General features: G+C 41.3%; 1 protein-coding gene across 8 annotated transcripts in view; it reads right to left on the bottom strand.

The window, feature by feature from the left end:
- Positions 1 to 8,978: 8,978 nt before the first annotated feature.
- LOC149444317 (histone-lysine N-methyltransferase SETDB2-like) overlaps positions 8,979 to 20,339 on the bottom strand; it is a 71,498-nt gene continuing 60,137 nt past the window's right edge. For 7 of the 8 annotated variants that reach the window (XM_089654680.1, XM_089654675.1, XM_089654681.1 and 4 more), the window contains 3 exons: positions 17,894 to 18,084; positions 10,049 to 10,137; positions 8,979 to 9,117 (listed from right to left, as the gene is read on the bottom strand). In XM_089654680.1, the coding sequence (XP_089510806.1) occupies positions 9,000 to 9,117; positions 10,049 to 10,137; positions 17,894 to 18,084 (398 nt within the window). In that variant the 3' untranslated portion in view covers positions 8,979 to 8,999. The remainder of the gene's footprint in view (positions 9,118 to 10,048; positions 10,138 to 17,893; positions 18,085 to 20,339) is intronic. The other variant, XM_089654682.1, reaches the window with a different exon arrangement.

Below are 20,339 nucleotides of genomic sequence, written 5' to 3'. Positions count from 1 at the left end.
TTATTGTACTATTTTGTATATGTTTAATGGCACTTATAAAGTCCCAATTGTTTTTTTTCCCTTTTTTATAAAAGTTCTACGCAACCCTGTAAAAATGCCATGTTTTTGAGGTAAATAAAAAAAAAAATATTAGAGCAAGGTTAACCACTTGCCTACTGAGCACATATACCCCCTTCCTGCCCAGGCCAATTTTCAGCTTTCAGCACTATTGCACTTTGAATGATAATTGTGCGGTCATGCAACACTGTACCCATATGAAATTTTTATCATTTTTTTCACACAAATAAATCTTTCTTTTGGTGGTATTTAAACGCCGCTGGGTGTTTTATTTTTTGCACTATAAACAAAAAAAGAGCAAAAGATTTGAAAAAAAAAATGTTTTGTTTCTATTATAAAATTTAGCAAATAGGTAATTTTTCTCCTTCACTGATGTGCGTTGATGAGGCAGCACTGACGGGTGGCACTGCAGGGCACAGGTGGGTGGTACTCCTGGGCACTGATGATCAGTGCTGATCACTTCCCTGACAATTGTCCGTTATTGGAAGTATTTTTTTCACACTGTGACAGCGTGAGGAAAGTGCAGCCGATAACCAGCAACTGTACGTACCCTGTGATCTGCTGTGTCATTGGACACAGCTGACCATGTGGTAAAAAGCCACCGTGATTGGCCATTTACCGTATCACATGATCAGCTGTGTACATGGGACACAGCGATTACCGGCAGCACCGGGTGTGTGTTCTGGAATGATGTCCATGGACGTCATCCCAGAACCAGACAACCATGCTGTAGCCTCCTTCGACTATAGCGCGGTATGAAACTGGTTAATCACTTCAGAATTTTTTCCACCTTTAGAGCTGGTTCACACCAGGAATTGCACAGGAACATGATTTGAAAGGGCTGAAATCACATTGTATCACACCAAAAGTAGTGCATGTATTACAACCAGATCACCTAGTGCAAATGTATCTGGTGCGGGCAAATGCGCTATGTTTTTCATCTGCGTTTGGGGTGTTAACTTTACACTGTCACCTGCTGCACATCGCACACAGTGCGTTTTGAATGCGGTTTGGGAAACATGCAAGGAACGCAGATCTCCCACACAGTGTTCTATTGTGAACTGGCACTAAATGTGACCTATAATCTGTGCAATTCAATTAAAACAAACTGGAATTTTCATTTAGTGGGAAAAAAATAAAATAATGTGGTTGCATAGCTGTATACACCCTTTTATAATTAGGAATGCAGCTGTGTTCAGAAATAATCAATCCCATTCAAATGGATGTTAAATAGTAGCCAGTACACACCTGCCATCAATGAACGTGTAAATGTGTATATAGACCTCACTGCCAAAAATGTAAATCAAGGTTACTAAACAGTTTGCCACATGTAAAGATGTAAAAAAAAAACCCCACAACAAAGCACTTCCTGAAGATGTCCAATTACAGACAAAACTAGTTAAGGCAGTGTTCCCCAGCTGATATGTCACATACCATCCTTGGAGCACAAGCCAGCTTCTGGTCTCGGGGCCAACTATCTTAACCATAAGCGCTGTATGTACCTAGGGGTGGTCTTTAGCTATAGATATACATGTAAATACAATTTAGATATACATGTAAATACAGTGTAATTGTAAGGTTTTATATAGTTTAATAGTCGGCTGCGCAATGAACCTTTTCCCTGATACTTTTTTTTTTAGAGACGGTGTAATCCATTGGAAGAAATTGTATCCTGGTACATATGAATGGTCAAGTTGGTGAAGATATACACAGTGAGACCTATCTAGTAATAGAAGGTCCATCCATTGTGGTGAGTGCAAATCCACGTGGAGTCACCTGGAGCACCTAGAAGGAGTCACCTGTTTATCTCTTACTAATGGCACCAGCACCTGTTCAGCTATCTTTTGTTTTTTAACCACTAGCCTACAGGGCACTTATACCCCCTTCCTGCCCAGGCCAATTTCCAGCTTTCAGCGCTGTCACACTTTGAATGACAATTGCGCAGTCATACAACACTGTACCCATCTGACATTTTTATCATTTTTTTGTGACAGATAGAGCTTTCTTTTGGTGGTATTTAATCACCTCTGGGTTTTTATTTTTTCTTAAACAAACCAAAAACCACTGAAAATTTGGAAAAAAAATGTTTTTTCTTAGTTTTTGTTATAACATTTTGTAAATAAATGATTTTTCTCCTTCACTGATATGCGCTAATGAGGTTGCAGTGGTGGGCACTGATAGGCTGCACTGATGGACACTGATAGGTGGCACTGATGGGCACTGAAAGGCAGCACTGATGGGTGACACTGAAAGGCAGCTCAGATGGGCACTGATATGTGGCATTGATGTGCACTGGAAGGCACTGATGTGGCATTGATGGGCACTGGCACGAGGCACTGATAGGTGGCACTGCTGGGGCTACACTGATCATCAGTGCCCTGATTATCAGTGTACATGTCCCCTCCGCGGAAAGCCAATTACCGTCTCTCCTCTCGAGCTGTCAGCGATACAGCTCGAGAGGAGAGAAATGCCGATAACCGGCATTTCCCTGTTTACATGTGATCAGCTGTGATTAGACACAGCTGATCACATGACCGAGCCGACATCTTCAGCTCTTACCGCGATCGGTGATCCACTGTGTCTGAGGGACACAGCGCACCGTCGATCGCTGCGCGCTCCCTGAGCCGCGCATGCGCGGTGAGAATGGGAGGATGTCATAAGACGTCCTCCCAGAACAAGAGAACCACCTTGCGCCCGTCATTGGACTATATGGCAGGCGGGAGGTGGTTGAGCAAGGATTATTTGAATGGGACTTACTGATAAATTGGACGAGTTGTATTTTCTGGTGTTGTTTAGCTATGCAAACTGTTTAGTAACCTTGATTCACATTTTTTTTTGCAACATGTTCTATATACACACATTTTCAAGGTTCACAAATAAAGAAGTTAGACACATTTTAAAGACTGCAGCAGCCAAAATTACACTCATTTGTGTTTCGTTATTTTTGGCTTTGTATGTGGTGGAGTTTGTTACCACCAATGAAAGTGACTCCGATTAGACCCATATAAAGTTCAGCTGTTTTAGTAGGAATTTTGTGACATTTACTCAGTTGCCTCTTACAGCAAATGCCATGGTCCACAAGGAGCTTAGAAAGCATTGAAGAGATCTCATTGTTAGAAGGTATCAGTGAGGAGAAGGTACAAACATTTCCAAGGCATTAGATATACCATGGGGATACGTGCAGAAGTTCCTCTAAAATTAATGGTTACAAAAAAAAAAAAAAACTAGTCCAGGAGGCCTACAGCTACATTAAAAGGAGCTTCAGGAATTTCTGGCAAGTACTGGTTGTACTACATGTGACAACAATCTTCTGTATTTTTCATATGTCTGGGCTGTGGAGTAGAGTGCAAGAAGGAAGCCTTTTCTTACTAAGCAAAAAACACCCAAGCCTGGTACATTTTGCAAAAACCTACATCAAGTCTGCCAAAAGCATGTGGGAAAATGTATAAGGCTCCATTCACAGCTATGCAGTTTGCTTTTTGTCCATTTTGCAGTGCTTTTAGCAGCTTGTTTTGCATTTTTCTACATGTGTTATTACTGTGTTTAGTTCAACTTTTTTTTTTGGTTAAAGTGGATGTTTTTTGCTGCTATGTAGAATAAAAATGCAAAATGCGGCAAAAAACACACACTATCAGGCATTTCAGCAGTATCTCCATTGAACTCTTTTGTAGCAAAAATGCTGCTTTTAGGTAGTCCTTGCCCTTTCTAAAAATGCAGCAGCTCAAAAAAGCATACATGCGAACATATTCCATAGGAAACCATGTTAAGCAGACTAGTGCGTTTCTGCAAAACGTACTAAAAAATGCATTGGTGTGAATGGAGCCTTATGGTCTGATGAGACCAAGGTTGAACTTTTTGGTGCAAAACCAACACTGCACATTAAAAAAAAAAATAAAAAACCACCATACTAACAGTGCAGCATGGTGGTAGCAGCATTATGTTTTGGGGCATTTTTTCTTCAGCTGCATCTTGTTTTTTAGTCAAGGTGGAGGGATTTATGAACAGTTCCAAATACCAATCAGTTTTGGCATGAAACGATCAGGCCCCTGCTAAAAAGCTGATGGTGAAGAGGAATTTCACCTTTCAGTATGTCAACGACCCAAATGAAAAATCTGTGGGGTGACCTTAAGAGGACTGTCCACAGGAGATCCCCAGACAATCTGACAGTTTTGGAGCACTTTTGCACAGAAGAGTAGACAAAGATTCCCAGGGCAAGATGTGCCATGCTAATAGACTCCTACCGTAAAAGACTAAATGCTGTCATAAAATCAATAAATTATAGGTCACATTAAAAAGGTGGAAAAAAGAAGTGACTTATCTTGGTCCGATTTTTTATTACATCTCAAAAACCTGGCATTCTTACAAGGGTGTGCATACAGTACAGCTGCAAAGGGAGGGCCAAAACAGTATTTGAACCCTACAGATTAAGACTGGGATGCCCTTAAAGTTCAAAAAAGGCAGGCGTCCCAATACGTTTGGCAATATAGTGTATTCACACTGTAGTCCCCCTATATCACAGTCCCCTCTTTAAAGAAGTCCCACAGTGTCCTCAGTTCCCCTTCACATCACTGCCCTCCTTTAAACATCACAGTGCTCCTTAACACAACGCAGCTCCCCTTAACACAGCACCCCTAACACAACTCAGTGCCTCTTAACACAATGCCCCTTTTAATGCAATCCTTCTCCTGCAGTCCTATGGTACCTTAGGCAGAGCAGAGGCACTAATCCTTCTGGGGTGTCCTCTCCTGGGCCTCTAGCCTGCTATCGATGTCATTTTCATAGCGTGCAGGGGTTGGAGGAGCTGCAGATTGAGAATGAGGGGCGGGAGCTGCCCAAGTTATGTTAACAAGAGGGCGATTGCCTGGCTTGCTAATATGAAAAGACTCCCGCTTTCTGTCTCTTGCTGCAGAGAGCGGAAGTCTTTACATATTAACAAGCTGGGTAATCATGAGCTCCCGCCCCTCAGTCCTGATCTGCAGCTCCTCACACCCTGCCCACTGTGAGGATGACATCAGTGGCTGAGTGAGAGGCCCAGAAGAGGATACCAAGCTGTGGCAGTGGCATGGCTGTGGTCTGGACAGGACTGTTCCTCGGTCCGGTTCCGGACCACCATTTAGTGACCACTGGTGTATAGTGTATACTGTATGTATTTTTAGAGGGATTACCTAGGAATTGCTTTTGGCAATATAGTAGTGTGTATATAGCTCAGCTGCTCACCAATCGGATGCTGTCTAGCCTGATCTGTCATCACTGCAAGGAAAGGAAAGGAAGCGGCGGGGATTTCTCTCCTCTCCTACCACTGACACTCAGCATGGGATACCGGCAGGGAGGTTTCCCGCACCACTCCTGTGTGTGGGGCTATGACAAGCCTAGGTACACCTAGGAGCAGTGGGGAAACCGCATGAGATTTGGACAGGAATCACAATCCTGTTCAAATCACATGCTAATCTTTGCGGTGCAATCTGTGTCCATTAACACAAATCGCACCGCAAAGTATCAGTTAAGGTATCGGTAGTATTCTCATAAGTATGAGCACTCATGAAATATTCGGCATCGATACTGATATCAGTGCATCCCTAATATACAGTGGGGAAAATTATTTTTTTTGATCCCCTGCAGATTTTGTACGTTTGGTCACTTACAAAGAAATTAAGGGTCTATAATTTTTATCATCGGTGTATTTTAAATGATAGAGACAGAATATCAACCAAAAATCCAGAAAAAACACATGATAAAAATGTTCAGTGAGCAAAATAAGTATTTGATCCTCAAGCAAAACATAACTTCAATCTTTGTGGAAAAACCCTTGCAAGCACAGAGGTAAGACGTTTCTTGTAGTTGGTTACCAGGTTTGCACACATCTCAGGAGGGATTTCGGTACACTTTTTTCTACAGATCTTCTCTAAATCCTTAAGGTTTCTTGGGTATTCTTTAACAACTCAAAGTTTGAGCTCCCACCATAAATTTTATATAGGATTATGGTCTGGACACTGGCTAGACCACTCCATAACCTTAATGTGATTCTTCTTGAGTCACTCCTTTGTCGTATTGGTGGTATGGTTCGGGTCATTGTCATGCTGGAAGACCGATCATCAGAGTTCTGCCTGAGGGAAGAAGCTTCTCATCCAAATGTTACAATACATCGCCCCGTCCATTGACCCCTCAATGCAGCAAAGTTGGCCTGAACCTTTAGCAGAGAAACAGCCCCAAAGCATAATGTTTCCACCTCCCTACTTGACTGTAGGGGAGGTGTTCTTAGGGTCATAGTCAGCATTTTTCTTCCTCCAAACACAGCAAGTCGAGTTAATGCCAGAGAGCTCAATTTTGGTCTCATCTGACCACAGCACTCTCTCCCAATACTTCAATGAATCATTTAGATGTTCATTGGCAAACTTTAGACAGGCCTGTACGTGTGCCTTGCAGGCGCGGCAGGATTTCAATTCATGGCGGCGTATTGTGTTACCAATGGTTTTTGTTTAGTGACTGTGGTCCCAACTGCCTTTACATCATTCGTAAGCTTGTTCTGTGTAGTTCCGGGCTGATCCCTCACTTTTCTCATGGTCATCCTTACCCCATGACACTAAATCTTGCATGAAGCTCCATACTGAGGGAAATTGATGGTTATTTTGTATTTCTTCCATTCGTGAAAAATAGCTCCAAACAGTTGTCTCATTCTTACCAAACATCTTGAAGATGGGTCTTGTAGCCCTTTCCAGCCTTGTGCAGGTCTACAATCTTGTCCCTGACATCCTTTGACAGCTCTTAGGTCTTGCCCATGGTGCTGCCCAAGAAACAGATTCTGTGGACAGATGTCTTTTATACACATAACAAGTTGTTGTTAGGAGCACCTTCTAAAATTGACAGGACTACTCTGTGTACCACATGAGCACATAGCCAATCTGTGGGAGCCAGAATTATTGTTGGTTGGTAGGGGATCAAATACTTATTTTACTCACTGAACTACAACCTACTTTATACCATTTGTGTCGTGTGTGTTTTCTGGATTTTTGGTTGATATTCTGTCTCTATCATTTAAAATACACCTATGGTAAAAATGATAGGCCCTTCATTTCTTTGTAAGTGGGCAAACTTAAAAAATCTGCACTGTACACACACACACACACACACACACACACACACACACACACACACACACACACACACACAGTGATCAGCCATAACATTATGGCCAGCCACCATAACCTGTCAAGGCACAAACTCCACTAGACCTCCAAAAGGTATATGCTATGGTATCTGGCACCAAGCTGTCAGTAGCTGATCTTTTAAGTCCTGTAGGTTATGAGGTGAGGCCTCCATAGATCAAAGTTGTTTTTCCTGCACAAAATATTCAATTGGATGAAGATCTGGAGGCCAAGTCAACACTTCAAGCTCATTGTTGAGTTCCTCAAACCATTTTTCCATTTGTTTTTGCATTCATCAGACCAGGCCAACTTTCTACATTGCTCCTTGGTCCAGTTCTGATACTCACACATGGCAATTGTAAGTGCTTTTGGCTGTGGACATGGGTCCGCATGGGCACAATGACTGGTCTGTGGCTACACAGCCCCATATGCAACAAACTATAATGCACTATGTGTTCTGACACTTTTCTATTAGAACCAGCATTAATGTTTTTTAGCAATATGAGCTACAGTAGCACTTCTATTTGACTTGACTACACCAGCCAGCCGTTGCTCCTCGTGTGCATCAATGAGCCTTGGCTATTGGTTTCCTTCCTTGGACCACTTTTGGTAAGCCAAGACCAATGCAGACCAGGAACAACCCACAAGAGCTGCAGTTCTGGTGATGGTACAACCTAGTCAACTAGCTATTACAGTATAGCCCTTGTCAAAGTCACACAAATCCTTATGCTTGTCCATTTTTTCTGCTTTCAACATTTTCGGTACAACATGTTCACTTGCTGCCTAATACATTCAGCCCACTTTCCATTGTAACAAGATAATCAATGTTATTCACTTTACCTGTCGGTTATAATGTTATGGGTGTATACACACACACACGGAAGTGCTTTTTTTTTTTATCTACACCTACAAAAAACAGTACAATTATTTCCGTCCAAAAATCTATTGAATTATTACAGCAATATAGACAATAGCTAAAAGTATACATAAAATAATCTAATATACATATATCAGATATATTTAAATAGCCAGTATGAGGAAAACTCACTTCAGTTTAAAATAACATATACAAAGTAAAAATGCCATTTGAAAAACAAAGAAGTAGAACTATGACCTCCTTTTAAAAAAATATATTTGCTGCAGCACTTCCTTTAAGTGCATCTCCATTTACATTTCTCCTCTTAGGCCTCACATACACTTGCGTTTGTGGGGAGGAAGACAGTAAAAACATGGGTTTGAGACTGTTCCCCATGAAGCAGCATGTGGGGGTACACAGCAAAAATGATCGCCCTATCCCTGTTGTGATCTGCAGGAGATGCTGCCTCCCAAATACGACCCATTCAACTAAATGGGGTCATCCCACACAGCTTGTAATGCACACGGCTGTGGTAGTGCGGGTTTTTATGTGTTAAAATAGGCGTTAATGCCTCCTTCTGCCTGTCAGAGAGTATCGCAAGTGTATACAAGTCTTTAATCCTCCAGCAAAGTACCACAAATACCTATTTATCCTGCCAGTGAAGTCCACCTAATTCAGCTTCCCGTGATGGTGTGGTAATGATGCTGCAATGCAATGCTAAATTCAGAGCAGAGTTGCCACTCTCAAGTATGTGGTGTCTGCTTGCACTATAGTGGGATGAAAAAATGTTGCAGGGTACATGGCTATCAACACCTAGTTCTGCCCACTTTTTTTTGGGATTGACGGCACTACAGTGTCTAGGAAGAAGGGGCTGACCGTTATGAAAGCCTGTGAGATTTAAATGAAGGAGCCTTTAGTTGTACAAATGTTTACGTATTTAATAGTCAAATCGTTATATTTCGGCAAGTCTTATGTCCACACAGGCATGCAATCTCCTCTTCAGGGACAGTCCCGATATTGTAGTTGTAATCCCAGGTTAGTTCAGTACCAGCTTTTATGTGGCTGCAAGAAAGAAAGGAAATGACTGCATAACAGGAAAGCATGTAAATTAATAGGATAATGGTACAAATATTTAATAAATACGCAACATACAGTTATACAAGAATGGAAGTGCTATATTGAAACAGTTATTCAGAAAACCAGAAAGTTAAAGTAACCCAAGATGTTTATTTGGAGTACACCAATGTGGTAATTAGAGAATCACTTTTTTTTTTTAAATTTATTTTTACACTGTCACTTTAATTTATATTTGATCACTTTTATTGCGGTCACAAGGAATGTAATCATTCCTTGTTACAGCAATAGGTATGTGACAGGTATTCTTCATATAAAAGTCCACTTTCCTTCCCTGGAGCTCCATGGCTGGCTGCCTCCAGCACCATATTTCACCTTTAGGCTTTCAGCCCACTTTCCTCATCTGTGGTGTTAACTGCCTTCCAAGGATCTTATGCAATTACTAACTTTGCTGCTAGTATCTGCGCAATTTTTTCCCCAAAGGTAATAGTGCTCTGATTAAAACATTTGGCTAGGAAGAACACCTGCCATATGACTGGGGTTAATGTGGACTTAAAAGCGCACACGGCAAGTGTGCTTTACAGTGCACTTTTACACATGGATCTTTAAACACCTGACTCGTGGAGTGAATCCTTGTGTTCTATATATTTTTGAAGACCCCACCCCAAAAGCTGAGCTCCACCCACCAGCCTCATTGTTCAATGGGAGTGACTGTAGCCAAAAAGAAACTCTCTAGAAATACATCAATCCAGTTTATTAGTATTTGCTAAGGTTTTTTTTATTATGTTTTTTTTGTCAACATTGGGCAAAGGAAGGACTTCCATTTTACAAGTTTTTTTTTTTTTTTTTTTTTAGATTACCAAACTAACAGTCTTCAGTGGAAATTAAAATTGACAGATAGAAAAAAAATGGTACAAACCTCTTAGTAAAAAATGCCACCCAGGGAAATTTCTTTGAATGAGTTTCTACAAAAACAGGTTGTACAAACAGGTTTGGTGAACAGCTGTGCTGTGTTTAGGGGAAAAAATAAAATGTGTTAAATATTTAAACAAAATGTTCTATATATCCCACATAGTTTTATTTTAAAAACACAAATATAGTTATTACACATACAGTTAGGTCCATATATATTTTAGTTTTTTTCAGGTATTTACCAAAACATATTCAAGCTATAGTTATATAATGGATATGGGCTGAAAGTGCACACTCAGGTTTAATTTGAGGGTATGTACATCCAAATTGAAGGAAGGGTTTAGGAATTACAGCTCTTTAGAGTAGCCACCCCCCCTTTTTCAAGGGATTAAAAGTAATTGGACAATTGAATCAACAGCTATTTCATGGCCAGGTGTGGGCTACTACTTTGTTATTCCTTCATCAATGAAGCAGGTTAAAGGTCTGAAGTTGATTCTAAATGTGGTATTTGCATTTGGAATCTATTGCTATGAACCTACATCATGGGTTCAAAGGAGCTGTTCATGCAAGTGAAACAGGCCATTGTAAGGCTTCAAAAACAAAACAAATCCATCAGAGAGATGGCAGCAACATTAGCAGTGGCCAAATCAACAGTTTGGTACATTCTGAGAAAAGAAGAACGCATTGGTGAGCTCAGCAACATAAAAAGTCATGGACGTCCACGGAAGACCACAGTGGTGGATGATCGCACGATCCTCTCCATGGTAAAGAAAAACCCATTCACGACATCCAGACAAGTGAAGGACATTTTCCAAGAGGTGGACGTATCATTGTCAAAGTCTACAAACAAGAGAAGACTTCACAAGAACAAATACAGAGGGTTCACCACAAGGTGCAAACCATTCATAAACCATAGAAAAGCCAGATTAGACTTTGCCAAAACAACATCTAAAAAAAGCCAGACCAGTTCTGGAAAAGCATTCTTTGAATGGATGAAACGAAGATTAATCTGTACCAGAATGACAGGAAGAAAAAAGTGAGGAGAAGGCTTGGAACAGCTCATGATTCAAAGCACGCAACGTCATCTGTAAAACATGGTGGAGGCAGTGTGATGGCATGGGCATGCATGGCTTCTAGTGGCACTGGGTCATTGGTGTTTATTGATGATGTGACAGAAGACAGAAGCAGCCAGATGAAATCTGCAGTGTTTAGAGATATACTGTCAGTCCAGATTCAGCCAAATGGAGCAAAGTTGATTGGACGGCGCTTCACAGTACAGATGGACAATGATTCAATACACACTGCAAAAGCAACCCAAGAGCTTTTGAAGGAAAAGAAGTGGAATATTCTGCAATGTCCGAGTCAATCACCTGATCTTAACCCAACTCTGCATGTATTTCACTTGCTGAAGGCAAAACTAAATGCAGAAAGACCCACAAAGAACAACTGAAGACAGCTGCAGTTAGAGCCTGGCAAAGCATCACAAAGGAGGAAACCCAGTCTGTGGTAATGTCCATGGATTCCCGACTTCAGGCAGTCATTGCCAGTGAAGGATTCTCAACAAAATATTAAAAATGAACATTTTATTTATGATTATATACATTTGTCCAATTACATTTGAGCAACTGAAAATGCAGGGACTGTATATAAAAATGGTTGCAGTTCCTAAAATTTGTACTTGATGTTTATGTTCAACCCCTTGAATTAAAGCTGAAAGTCTGCACTTCTAAATCATTTGGATGGTTTAATTTTAATTTATTCTGGTGGCATACAGAGCCAAAAGTATGAAAATTGTGCCTGTGTCCAAATATATGAACTGTATACTCTGTTGCTAATTTTATTTAGTTACTGTACTTATAAACAGGAGCGATAACTCTTCCTATATTCTTTGACCAGCTGCAGACCATCCTGCAGCTCTGTGCTGGATCGTGTACCTGATATGAGATTTCGCTCTTCGGGGTAGGGAGGGCACATGCCTCCCGCCCCATCTGTGCTGTGATCTGCGATCAGCGGATGACAGGTGATTGTAAACAACAAAGAGCTCTGTCCTGATGGCGGCAATGTGCAGGTTTTTGTATCCCTGCAAGCAGGAAATAAAAACCGGCACATCACTTCATAAAATCAGCACACATTAAATACTTGTTAGGCACACAGTTACCCTTTTATTGACCCTAGACATTAACCCCCTCCCAGCCAGTGTCATTAGTACAGTGTCAGTGTATATTATCAACACTGATCACTGTATTAGAGTCACTAGTGTATTAGTGTCAAAGTGGGAGTTAGTGTCAGATTGCTCACCGTACTCTCACAGTCCTGCTATAAGTCGCTAATAGCCACCATTAAGAGTTTAAAAAAGTAAAATAAAAATTCTATATCCCATAGTTTGTAGACACTATGACATTTATGCAAACTGATTAATATACACTTATTGGAATTTTCTTTACCAAAAATATGTAGCAGAATATATTTTGGCCTAAATTTATGAAGAAATTTTATTTTTAAATTTTATTTACTGCATATACACTCCCAGGCCACTTTATTAGGTACACCTGTTTAATTGCGTGGTAATACAAATTGCTGGGAATGATGGTGATAAATAGTAAGCGCTCATAAATAGTGCAAGCAGCTGAACATATAGGAAAACACATAAAAAGTCCCAAAATACATATACAGAAGAAATGCAGCGCTCTAAAATTGATATTGGAATTAATAGTAGACACAGTCCAGTAAAACAACAGTGCTCCTTGTTTCCCAGTGTAAATGGTAGAATTTTGCACTAACCAGAACGCGCATGGGTAATGCGCATATATGTGTAAATCCTGAAGATCCTTTTCTCCACTTAAGGCTGGTCAGGTATATGGCTTGGAAGAATGGAGATCCTACGCCCTCATGTGGTGGGAAATGATCCAGCAGGTCAAAGCTATGACGATCCAGATGAGCCTCCACGAGGAACTGGCACAGGAATCCCAAGGGCTACAAGGATGGAAAAGCTCCTCACAGGAGACACAGGGGAGCACTCATAGTGTAGTAATTTAAAACTTTATTTGAAAGCAGCACAGGTGCAGAATACAGGAGAATAGCCAAGTATGGGCAAACACACTGACCCTATTAGATGTCAAAATGGCCGCCGGGCCTCCTCGTGGCACCGGCGGCTTGATGTCAACGGCGTCCTAGGGTCCCACCTGACGCGTTTCGTGCGCACGCACTTCCTCAGAGGTGGAACATCTCCATTCTTCCAAGCCATATACCTGACCAGCCTTAAGTGGAGAAAAGGATCTTCAGGATTTACACATATATGCGCATTACCCATGCGCGTTCTGGTTAGTGCAAAATTCTACCATTTACACTGGGAAACAAGGAGCACTGTTGTTTTACTGGACTGTGTCTACTATTAATTCCAATATCAATTTTAGAGCGCTGCATTTCTTCTGTATAAATACAAATTGCTAATCAGCCAGTCACATGGCAGCAACTCAATTCATTTAGGCATCTAGACGTGCTGAAGACGACTTACTGAAGTTTAAACCAAGCAGCAGAATGGGGAAGAAAGGGGATTTAAGGAACTTTGAATGTGACATGCTTGTTGGTGCCAGACGGGCTGGTCTGAGTAATTAAAAAACGGATGACCTACTGGGATTTTCACATACAACCATCTCTAGGGTTTACAGAGAATGGTCCGAAAAAGAGAAAATATCCAGTGAGCGGCAGTTGTGTGGAGGAAAATGCGTTGTTGATGTCAGAGGAGAATGGGCAGACTGGTTCGAGATGATAGAAAGGCAACAGTAACTCAAATAACCACCCATTGCAACCAAAGTATGCAGAATAACATCTCTGAACACACAACACATTCAACCTTGAAGCAGATGGGCTACAGCAGCAGAAGACCACACTGGGTGTCACTCCTGGCAAACAAGAACAAGAAACAAAGGCTACAATTTGCACAGGTTTACCAAAATTGGACAATAGAAGATTAGAAAACGTTGCCTGGTCTGAGAAGTCTGGATTTCAGCTGTGGCATTCAGATGGTAGGGTCAGAATTTGGTGTAAACAACATGAAAGCATGGATCCATCCTGCCATGTGTCAACGGTTCATGGATGTGCAGCTGACAAATCTACAGCAACTGCGTGATGTTATCATGGCAATATGGACCAAAATCTCTGAGGAATGTTTTCAACACCTTGTTGAATCTATGCCATGAAGAATGAAGGCAGTTCTGAAGGCAAAAGGGGGTCCAACCCAGTACTAGCAAGGTGTACCTAATAAAGAAGGTTCAGTGTTCGCTCTCGCGCTCGCTCTCTCCTCCTACATTACTCCATCTAGTATTTTGTATGACCTCCATGATTTGTAAGAACAGCAACAAGTCTTCTAGGCATGGAATGAACAAGTTGAAGGCATATTGCAACATCTATCTAATTCCATTCTTCAAGAACGACCTCTTTTAGAGCCTGGATGCTGGATGGAGAGTGATGCTCAACTCTCTCTTCAGAATTCCCCATAGGTGTTCGATTGGGTTCGGATCAGGAGACATACTTGGCCACTGAATCACTTTCACCCTGTTCTTCTTCAGAAATGCAATAATGGCCTTAGATGTGTGTTTTGGATCATTGTCATGTTAGAAAAGTGCAGGACGACCAAGGACACGGAGTGATGGTAGTATCTTCTTTTTCAACAGAGCAGTGCATCTGTGAATTTATGATACCATCAATGAAGTGCAGCTCCCCAACACCAGAAGCACTCATGCAGCCCCACAGAAGGACACTGCCACCACCATGTTTCATTGTAGGCAAAATGCATTTTTCTTTGTACTCCTCACCTTTGTGATGCCATACAGTTTTGAAGCTATCAGTTCCAAAAACATTTAGCTTGACCTCATCACTCCAGAGTACAGAGTCTCAGTAGTCATCTTTTTCAGCATGGGCCCTGGCAAATTCTATGCAGACTTTAGGAAAACCTTCCTTCGTGGATGACACCCATGCATGCCATTCCTCTGCAGTGTATGCAATATTGTGTCACGGGAAACAATCACCCCAATTTCGCTTTCTACTTCTTTAGCTAATTGCGGTGAACTTGCATGACGATTTTCTTCAACCCTTCTCATCAGAAGATACTCCTGCTGAGGTGTTAACTTCCATGGACAGCCAGGACCTCTTTGTGAGATGGTTGCATTTTCATCTTTGTTAAATTGTTGTATCACTTTTTTTACAGTATTCTAAAGTGATAAGTAAAGCTTTGCTGATCTTCTTGTAGCCTTCACTTTTCTTGTGTAAAGAAAGTATTTTCTCTTTCTCAGGCCTTGTGACATTTCTCTTCCATGTTGTGCCATTGCTGACAGCATGAAATGGGAAGGGGATTTCTTTGTTAAGTAACGCCCTTTCATAATTACCTGTCTGCTGGACACCTGTTTAATGAACAATTAGACTCACGTGTAGTTTGTTGAATTCTTGTTAATTAGAATTTTGTTGTCTTAAATTTAGCTTCGCGCCTAAGACTTTCATTGGGGTGTATTCATTTTTGCAACATTGTCTTGAATAAATTTGTTAAGAAAAATACTTTTGTGTGTGCAAATTAACAAATCTCGTTTATACTACAAAATAATCCCACAAATGTGGGTTATTGATTACAGTGTCCCATAGAAAATGTGGATTCTGAAAGTAAAGTAAAGGTTACACACACATATATATATATATATATATATATATATATATATATATATATATATATATATATATATATATATAATACATATATATATACACACACATACACTCCATAATTCCAAAGGTAAGTACAGAACAGGTTCAAACAAGGAGTTAACTGGAAACATTTTGACAGGCTTGGGGCCTTTGGGAAAGCCCAAGAGCAGGTAGTTTAAATCATTGGTTGTTCCACTTAAAATGCGTCTCGTACTGCATCAATAAAGTGCCAAAATGGTTTTATTAAGCCTGGTAACTAATTAAGCTGAATGAGGCTCCTCAGGAACAAAGTAAATCAAAAAGGGAACTTCTGCAGCAGAGGCCACTGAAGCAGCTACAACTGCATGTATGTCAGAAATTGATTCTGATGGGGAAGGCGTGTAAGCAGACAGTTATAACCTCTGCATTCTGAGTTAGCAATCTTATTGGAAACTCAGCAAAAAAAAATCCTGCATGGCATCGGAGAACTCCTTGGATAAGATGGAGGAAGGGGCTGCACCTGAAGGCGCTATGAAAGACTTGTTTGGATTGTGAGCCGAAGCGACTATTCAGCAGGACTGCTTCTTCTGTGCTTGGGATCAGATCTGTTCCTGCTTTTTACCAGGAACAATGCAACAGCAAACATCAGATAGCACCTTGGTTTACTAACAACCAGCTGCCTAATGGCTGGAAATATCCAGGTCGCTGTAGGCAGCTGCAAGGAGCAACCAGGGTGTTAAGTGCCTGGCTCTTTAGAAAGCAGCAGTAGTAGGAAGATGCTACCTCGTGCTGAAGAAAAGTAGCGAGAGCAAAGTGGGGAGTAAGCATGAGTGCTACACTCCAGCTTATGATGCAGCAATAATTCTCAGCATGTTACCCAGAATAGGGACAAGATGGCAACAGTAAAAGTTACCAAAGTGTAGTATCACTTAAAGTTCTGCTACCTATGATGTATGGATAAGAACCAAGAGAGACTATGGGGCACCATAAGCAGTGACATGGCTCTGTATCTGGCAAGTGCTCTATGAATAACACAGTAAATTAATGATTGGATAGGGCAACTGGAAAAATTCTGTGCCTGAGTGCCACATTCCAAAGTAGTCCCATAATCTTTAGTCCAGCAGGGTCTGGCCTCCAAGGTAGTGCCAAAGATTTTCAGATCCACATAGCTGCATAGAGAGCCTAGTTCTGCACTGTGCAGATGGAGTTTTGATTGAAGAAAAAATATTCGGAGAAAAGAAAAAGGCTAGTAAAAATGCATAAAAGGGGTAAATGTCTCAGTAGAGAAAAGATGTCTGTCTTCCTAAAACAATAGCAAAAAACTGGAGCATGCTGGGAGAAGGAAAGGTTGTACCTGACTGGTCAATGGCTTTTTTTTTTTGTTTGCCAGTGTCCAAATCCTCCTAAAGGAAACAGAATAACTACTGATCCTGTGGCCCTTAACGAATCATGAATAAATATTCGTTATACAGTGATCAAAGGATAATAAAGAAATTAGTGGGTGATTAAGCCATTTAGTCTCTTTATAACTTGCTAAACCAGGTTAAATTAGAGTCACTTGTGTAAAAATGTGTGTCCTGTTGGGCTATACTCAAGTGCAAGGCTAGGGTCCTCTGGAATCCAAGACGAAGATGCCAAAGTGCCCCCTCCTCCCTCTACCTCAGCCTAAGCTTGGCCCTGGTTGTAGTTAACCATCTGTGCCAGGTAATATGTTCAAGGAGCAAAAAGTGAATGCTGGCAAGTTCATTCTGTGCAGTTTTATTTTGGACTCCAAGAGTAGCAGCTGCATTAATTCACAGGATAAGACAAGCTGGCCAGTGATAACTCAAATTTCCGCTGATTCCTCCTGAATTGGACAAAATTCGAGCTCTGGCCTTGCAAGGACAACTGATTCAACAAAAATTAAATTTTAAAAATCCACTGAACTGGGTGGAACATTATCCGCCAAACACAGTGACTGCATCCCATCAGATGCTGTCACTGTTTGGGTATTCAGGCAGCTGCAGGTGCCACAGCTGTCTGAATGCAATTGCTAGCAGAGGAGTTTCCTCCATCAAGTGATTTTACTGTGCATGGCCAGCCCAAGCGATTTTTCTTTGTTTTTCCCAGTGTGTAACAGTACAAAACTGTTCTGTCTTTGCACAATAATACTACATTAATGTTTAAGTCCAATACGTACATTTAAAAATCGGGCCACATTGCCTTCCTTCGATGCATCCAAGACACAAATATGTTCTTCGCTCTCTGAGTGATGCAGGGCATCTTTTCGTTTACAGGCAGACAGCAGGATATTACTCTCACTGGACTTTATAGACAAAGTGCTGTTATCCGATAAATAGCCTGCATCATCTGTCCTTTCAGTAGCTCCCCCTGTTTTGTGGAACACTTAGTGAGTCTCATTTTATTTATTGCAGAAAGAAAAACACTAACTATACATTGCAAACCTGCAAACACACTTTATAAAGCTGAATTCTAAGCAAAAATAAGAGACATAAATAAGTGCAGTTCTGTATTCATTAATACATAAGTAAATGTATTGTTTTAAATGCAAGCAGTGTAAGTACCTGAATTTGACTTGGTATCAGCCTTCTACAGCAGATCTCAGACTGGTAAATGGAGAAGCAGCACATGGAGCCAGTACAGCATAGCACATGCTATGTTTAAGCGCACAGCAGAGTGAAACGTGTTTGTTTCTGTTTCTCCCGACATGTAGTTGCGGTCTATGCTTTTAGAATGATGGAATAAAAGAGTTGGCTTTATCCAGAGTGTGGTCACCTGTGGAAAACTGATGCAAAGCTCAGTCTGGGAAAGGGAGAAGCAACACAAGAATCTAACAACTGTGCTGCAGTGCTAGAAAGGGATGTGCTGATAGGAAGAAAGAGCAGAGTTACAGAGAGATTACCTAATCAGTCAGCTGCTTCTCTTTTTACTGTCCAAGCACAGGTTTGGAGAAGACCTGTATGTGATACTTAACTGCAGCAGAGAAAAATCATGTGAGATGGGGCTGTGTAAAAATTCTAATCCTTTGACAGGTAAAACAAGCCCCACATTAGTTTTTAGCAGTTTGCCTAGAATTCAGCTTTAAATTGTCATTATGATGTTCATAAATACTGATTTTCTTAAAGCGGTAGCAAACAAAAAAAAAAAAAAAATAAAGATTTTCCCCTGCAAGGTAATGTCACATTATGAAAGACTTATCTGAGAACGAAGCCCTCCAGAGGCGCACTGTCACCGCTGCACAGGCTTCCATCTTCACCTGGTCTTCCTTCCGGGTTCCCGGGCTGCAGCCAGCTGAATGGCCGTAGCCATGACGACGTCACTTCTGTGCTACAGCCGCAGTACACAGCTCTGAAGAAACGGAATGGGTATGCCATTCCATCAGAGCGCAAGCGCCGGTGATGTCACTGGTTGCACTGTTTAGGATATATTCATTTTACCTACAGGTAAGCTTTATATTAAAAACTTACCTGTAGGTAAAAGTATAAAAAATTTGTTTACTACCACTTTAAGAGGGGACTTGGTAAGTTCTGGATATCAGCTAGCCACGTTATATACAGTATTTCACAGATATACCTCTCACATTTTTGTAAATATTTTATTCTATCTTTTCATGTGACAACACTGAAGAAATTACACTTTGCTACATTGTAAAGTAGTGAGTGTACAGCTTGTATAACAGAGTAAATTTGCTGTCCCCTCAAAATAACTCAACACACAGCCATTAATGTCTAAACCGCTGGCAACAAAAGTGAGTCCACCCCTAAGTGACAATGTCCAAATTGGGCCCAATTAACCAATTTTCCCTCCCTGGTGTCATGTGACTCTTTAGTGTTACAAGGTCTCAGGTGTGAATGGGAAGCAGGTGTGTTAAAGTTGGTGTTATCACTCTCACTCTCTCATACTGGTCACTGGAAGTTCAACATGGCATGTCATGGCAAAGAACTCTCTGAGGATCTGAAAAAAAGAATTGTTGCTCTACATAAAGATGACTTAGGCTATAAAAATATTGCCAAAGACCCTGAAACTGAGCTGCAGCACGGTGGCCAAGACCATACAGCGGTTTAACAGGACAGGTTCCACTCAGAACAGGCCTCACCATGGTCGACCAAAGAAGATGAGTGCACGTGCTCAGTGTCATATCCAGAGGTTGTCTTTGGGAAACAGACGTATGAGCGCTGCCAGCATTGCTGCAGTGGTTTGAAGGGGGGGGGGGGGGGTCAGCCTGTCAGTAGTGCTCAGACTATACGCCACACACAGTTTGGTGAAGACAAGCAGATTAAGGGCATGGATTACTGGAACCATGTCCTGTGGTCTGATGACACCAAGATAAACATGTTTGGTTCAGATGGAGTCAAGCGTGTGTGGCAGCAACCAGGTGAGGAGTACAGAGACAAGTGTGTTTTGCCTACAGTTAAGCATGGTGGTGGAAGTGTCATGGTCTTGGGCTGCATGAGTGCTGTCGGCACTGGGGAGCTACAGTTCACTGAGGGAACCATGAATGCCAACATGTACTGTGACATACTGAAGCAGAACATGATCCCCTACCTTCGGAGACTGGGCCGCAGGGCAGTATTCCGACATAACAATCCCAAACACACCTCCAAGATGACCACTGCCTTGCCAAA

Source organism: Staurois parvus, unplaced genomic scaffold (genome assembly GCF_062004578.1).
Source record: "Staurois parvus isolate SC_StPar_1 unplaced genomic scaffold, SC_StPar_1.0 ptg000789l, whole genome shotgun sequence".
Lineage (NCBI taxonomy): Eukaryota > Metazoa > Chordata > Amphibia > Anura > Ranidae > Staurois > Staurois parvus.
The sequence above is the reverse complement of the archived record's forward strand: the minus strand, read 5'-3'. Positions and strand labels throughout refer to the sequence as shown.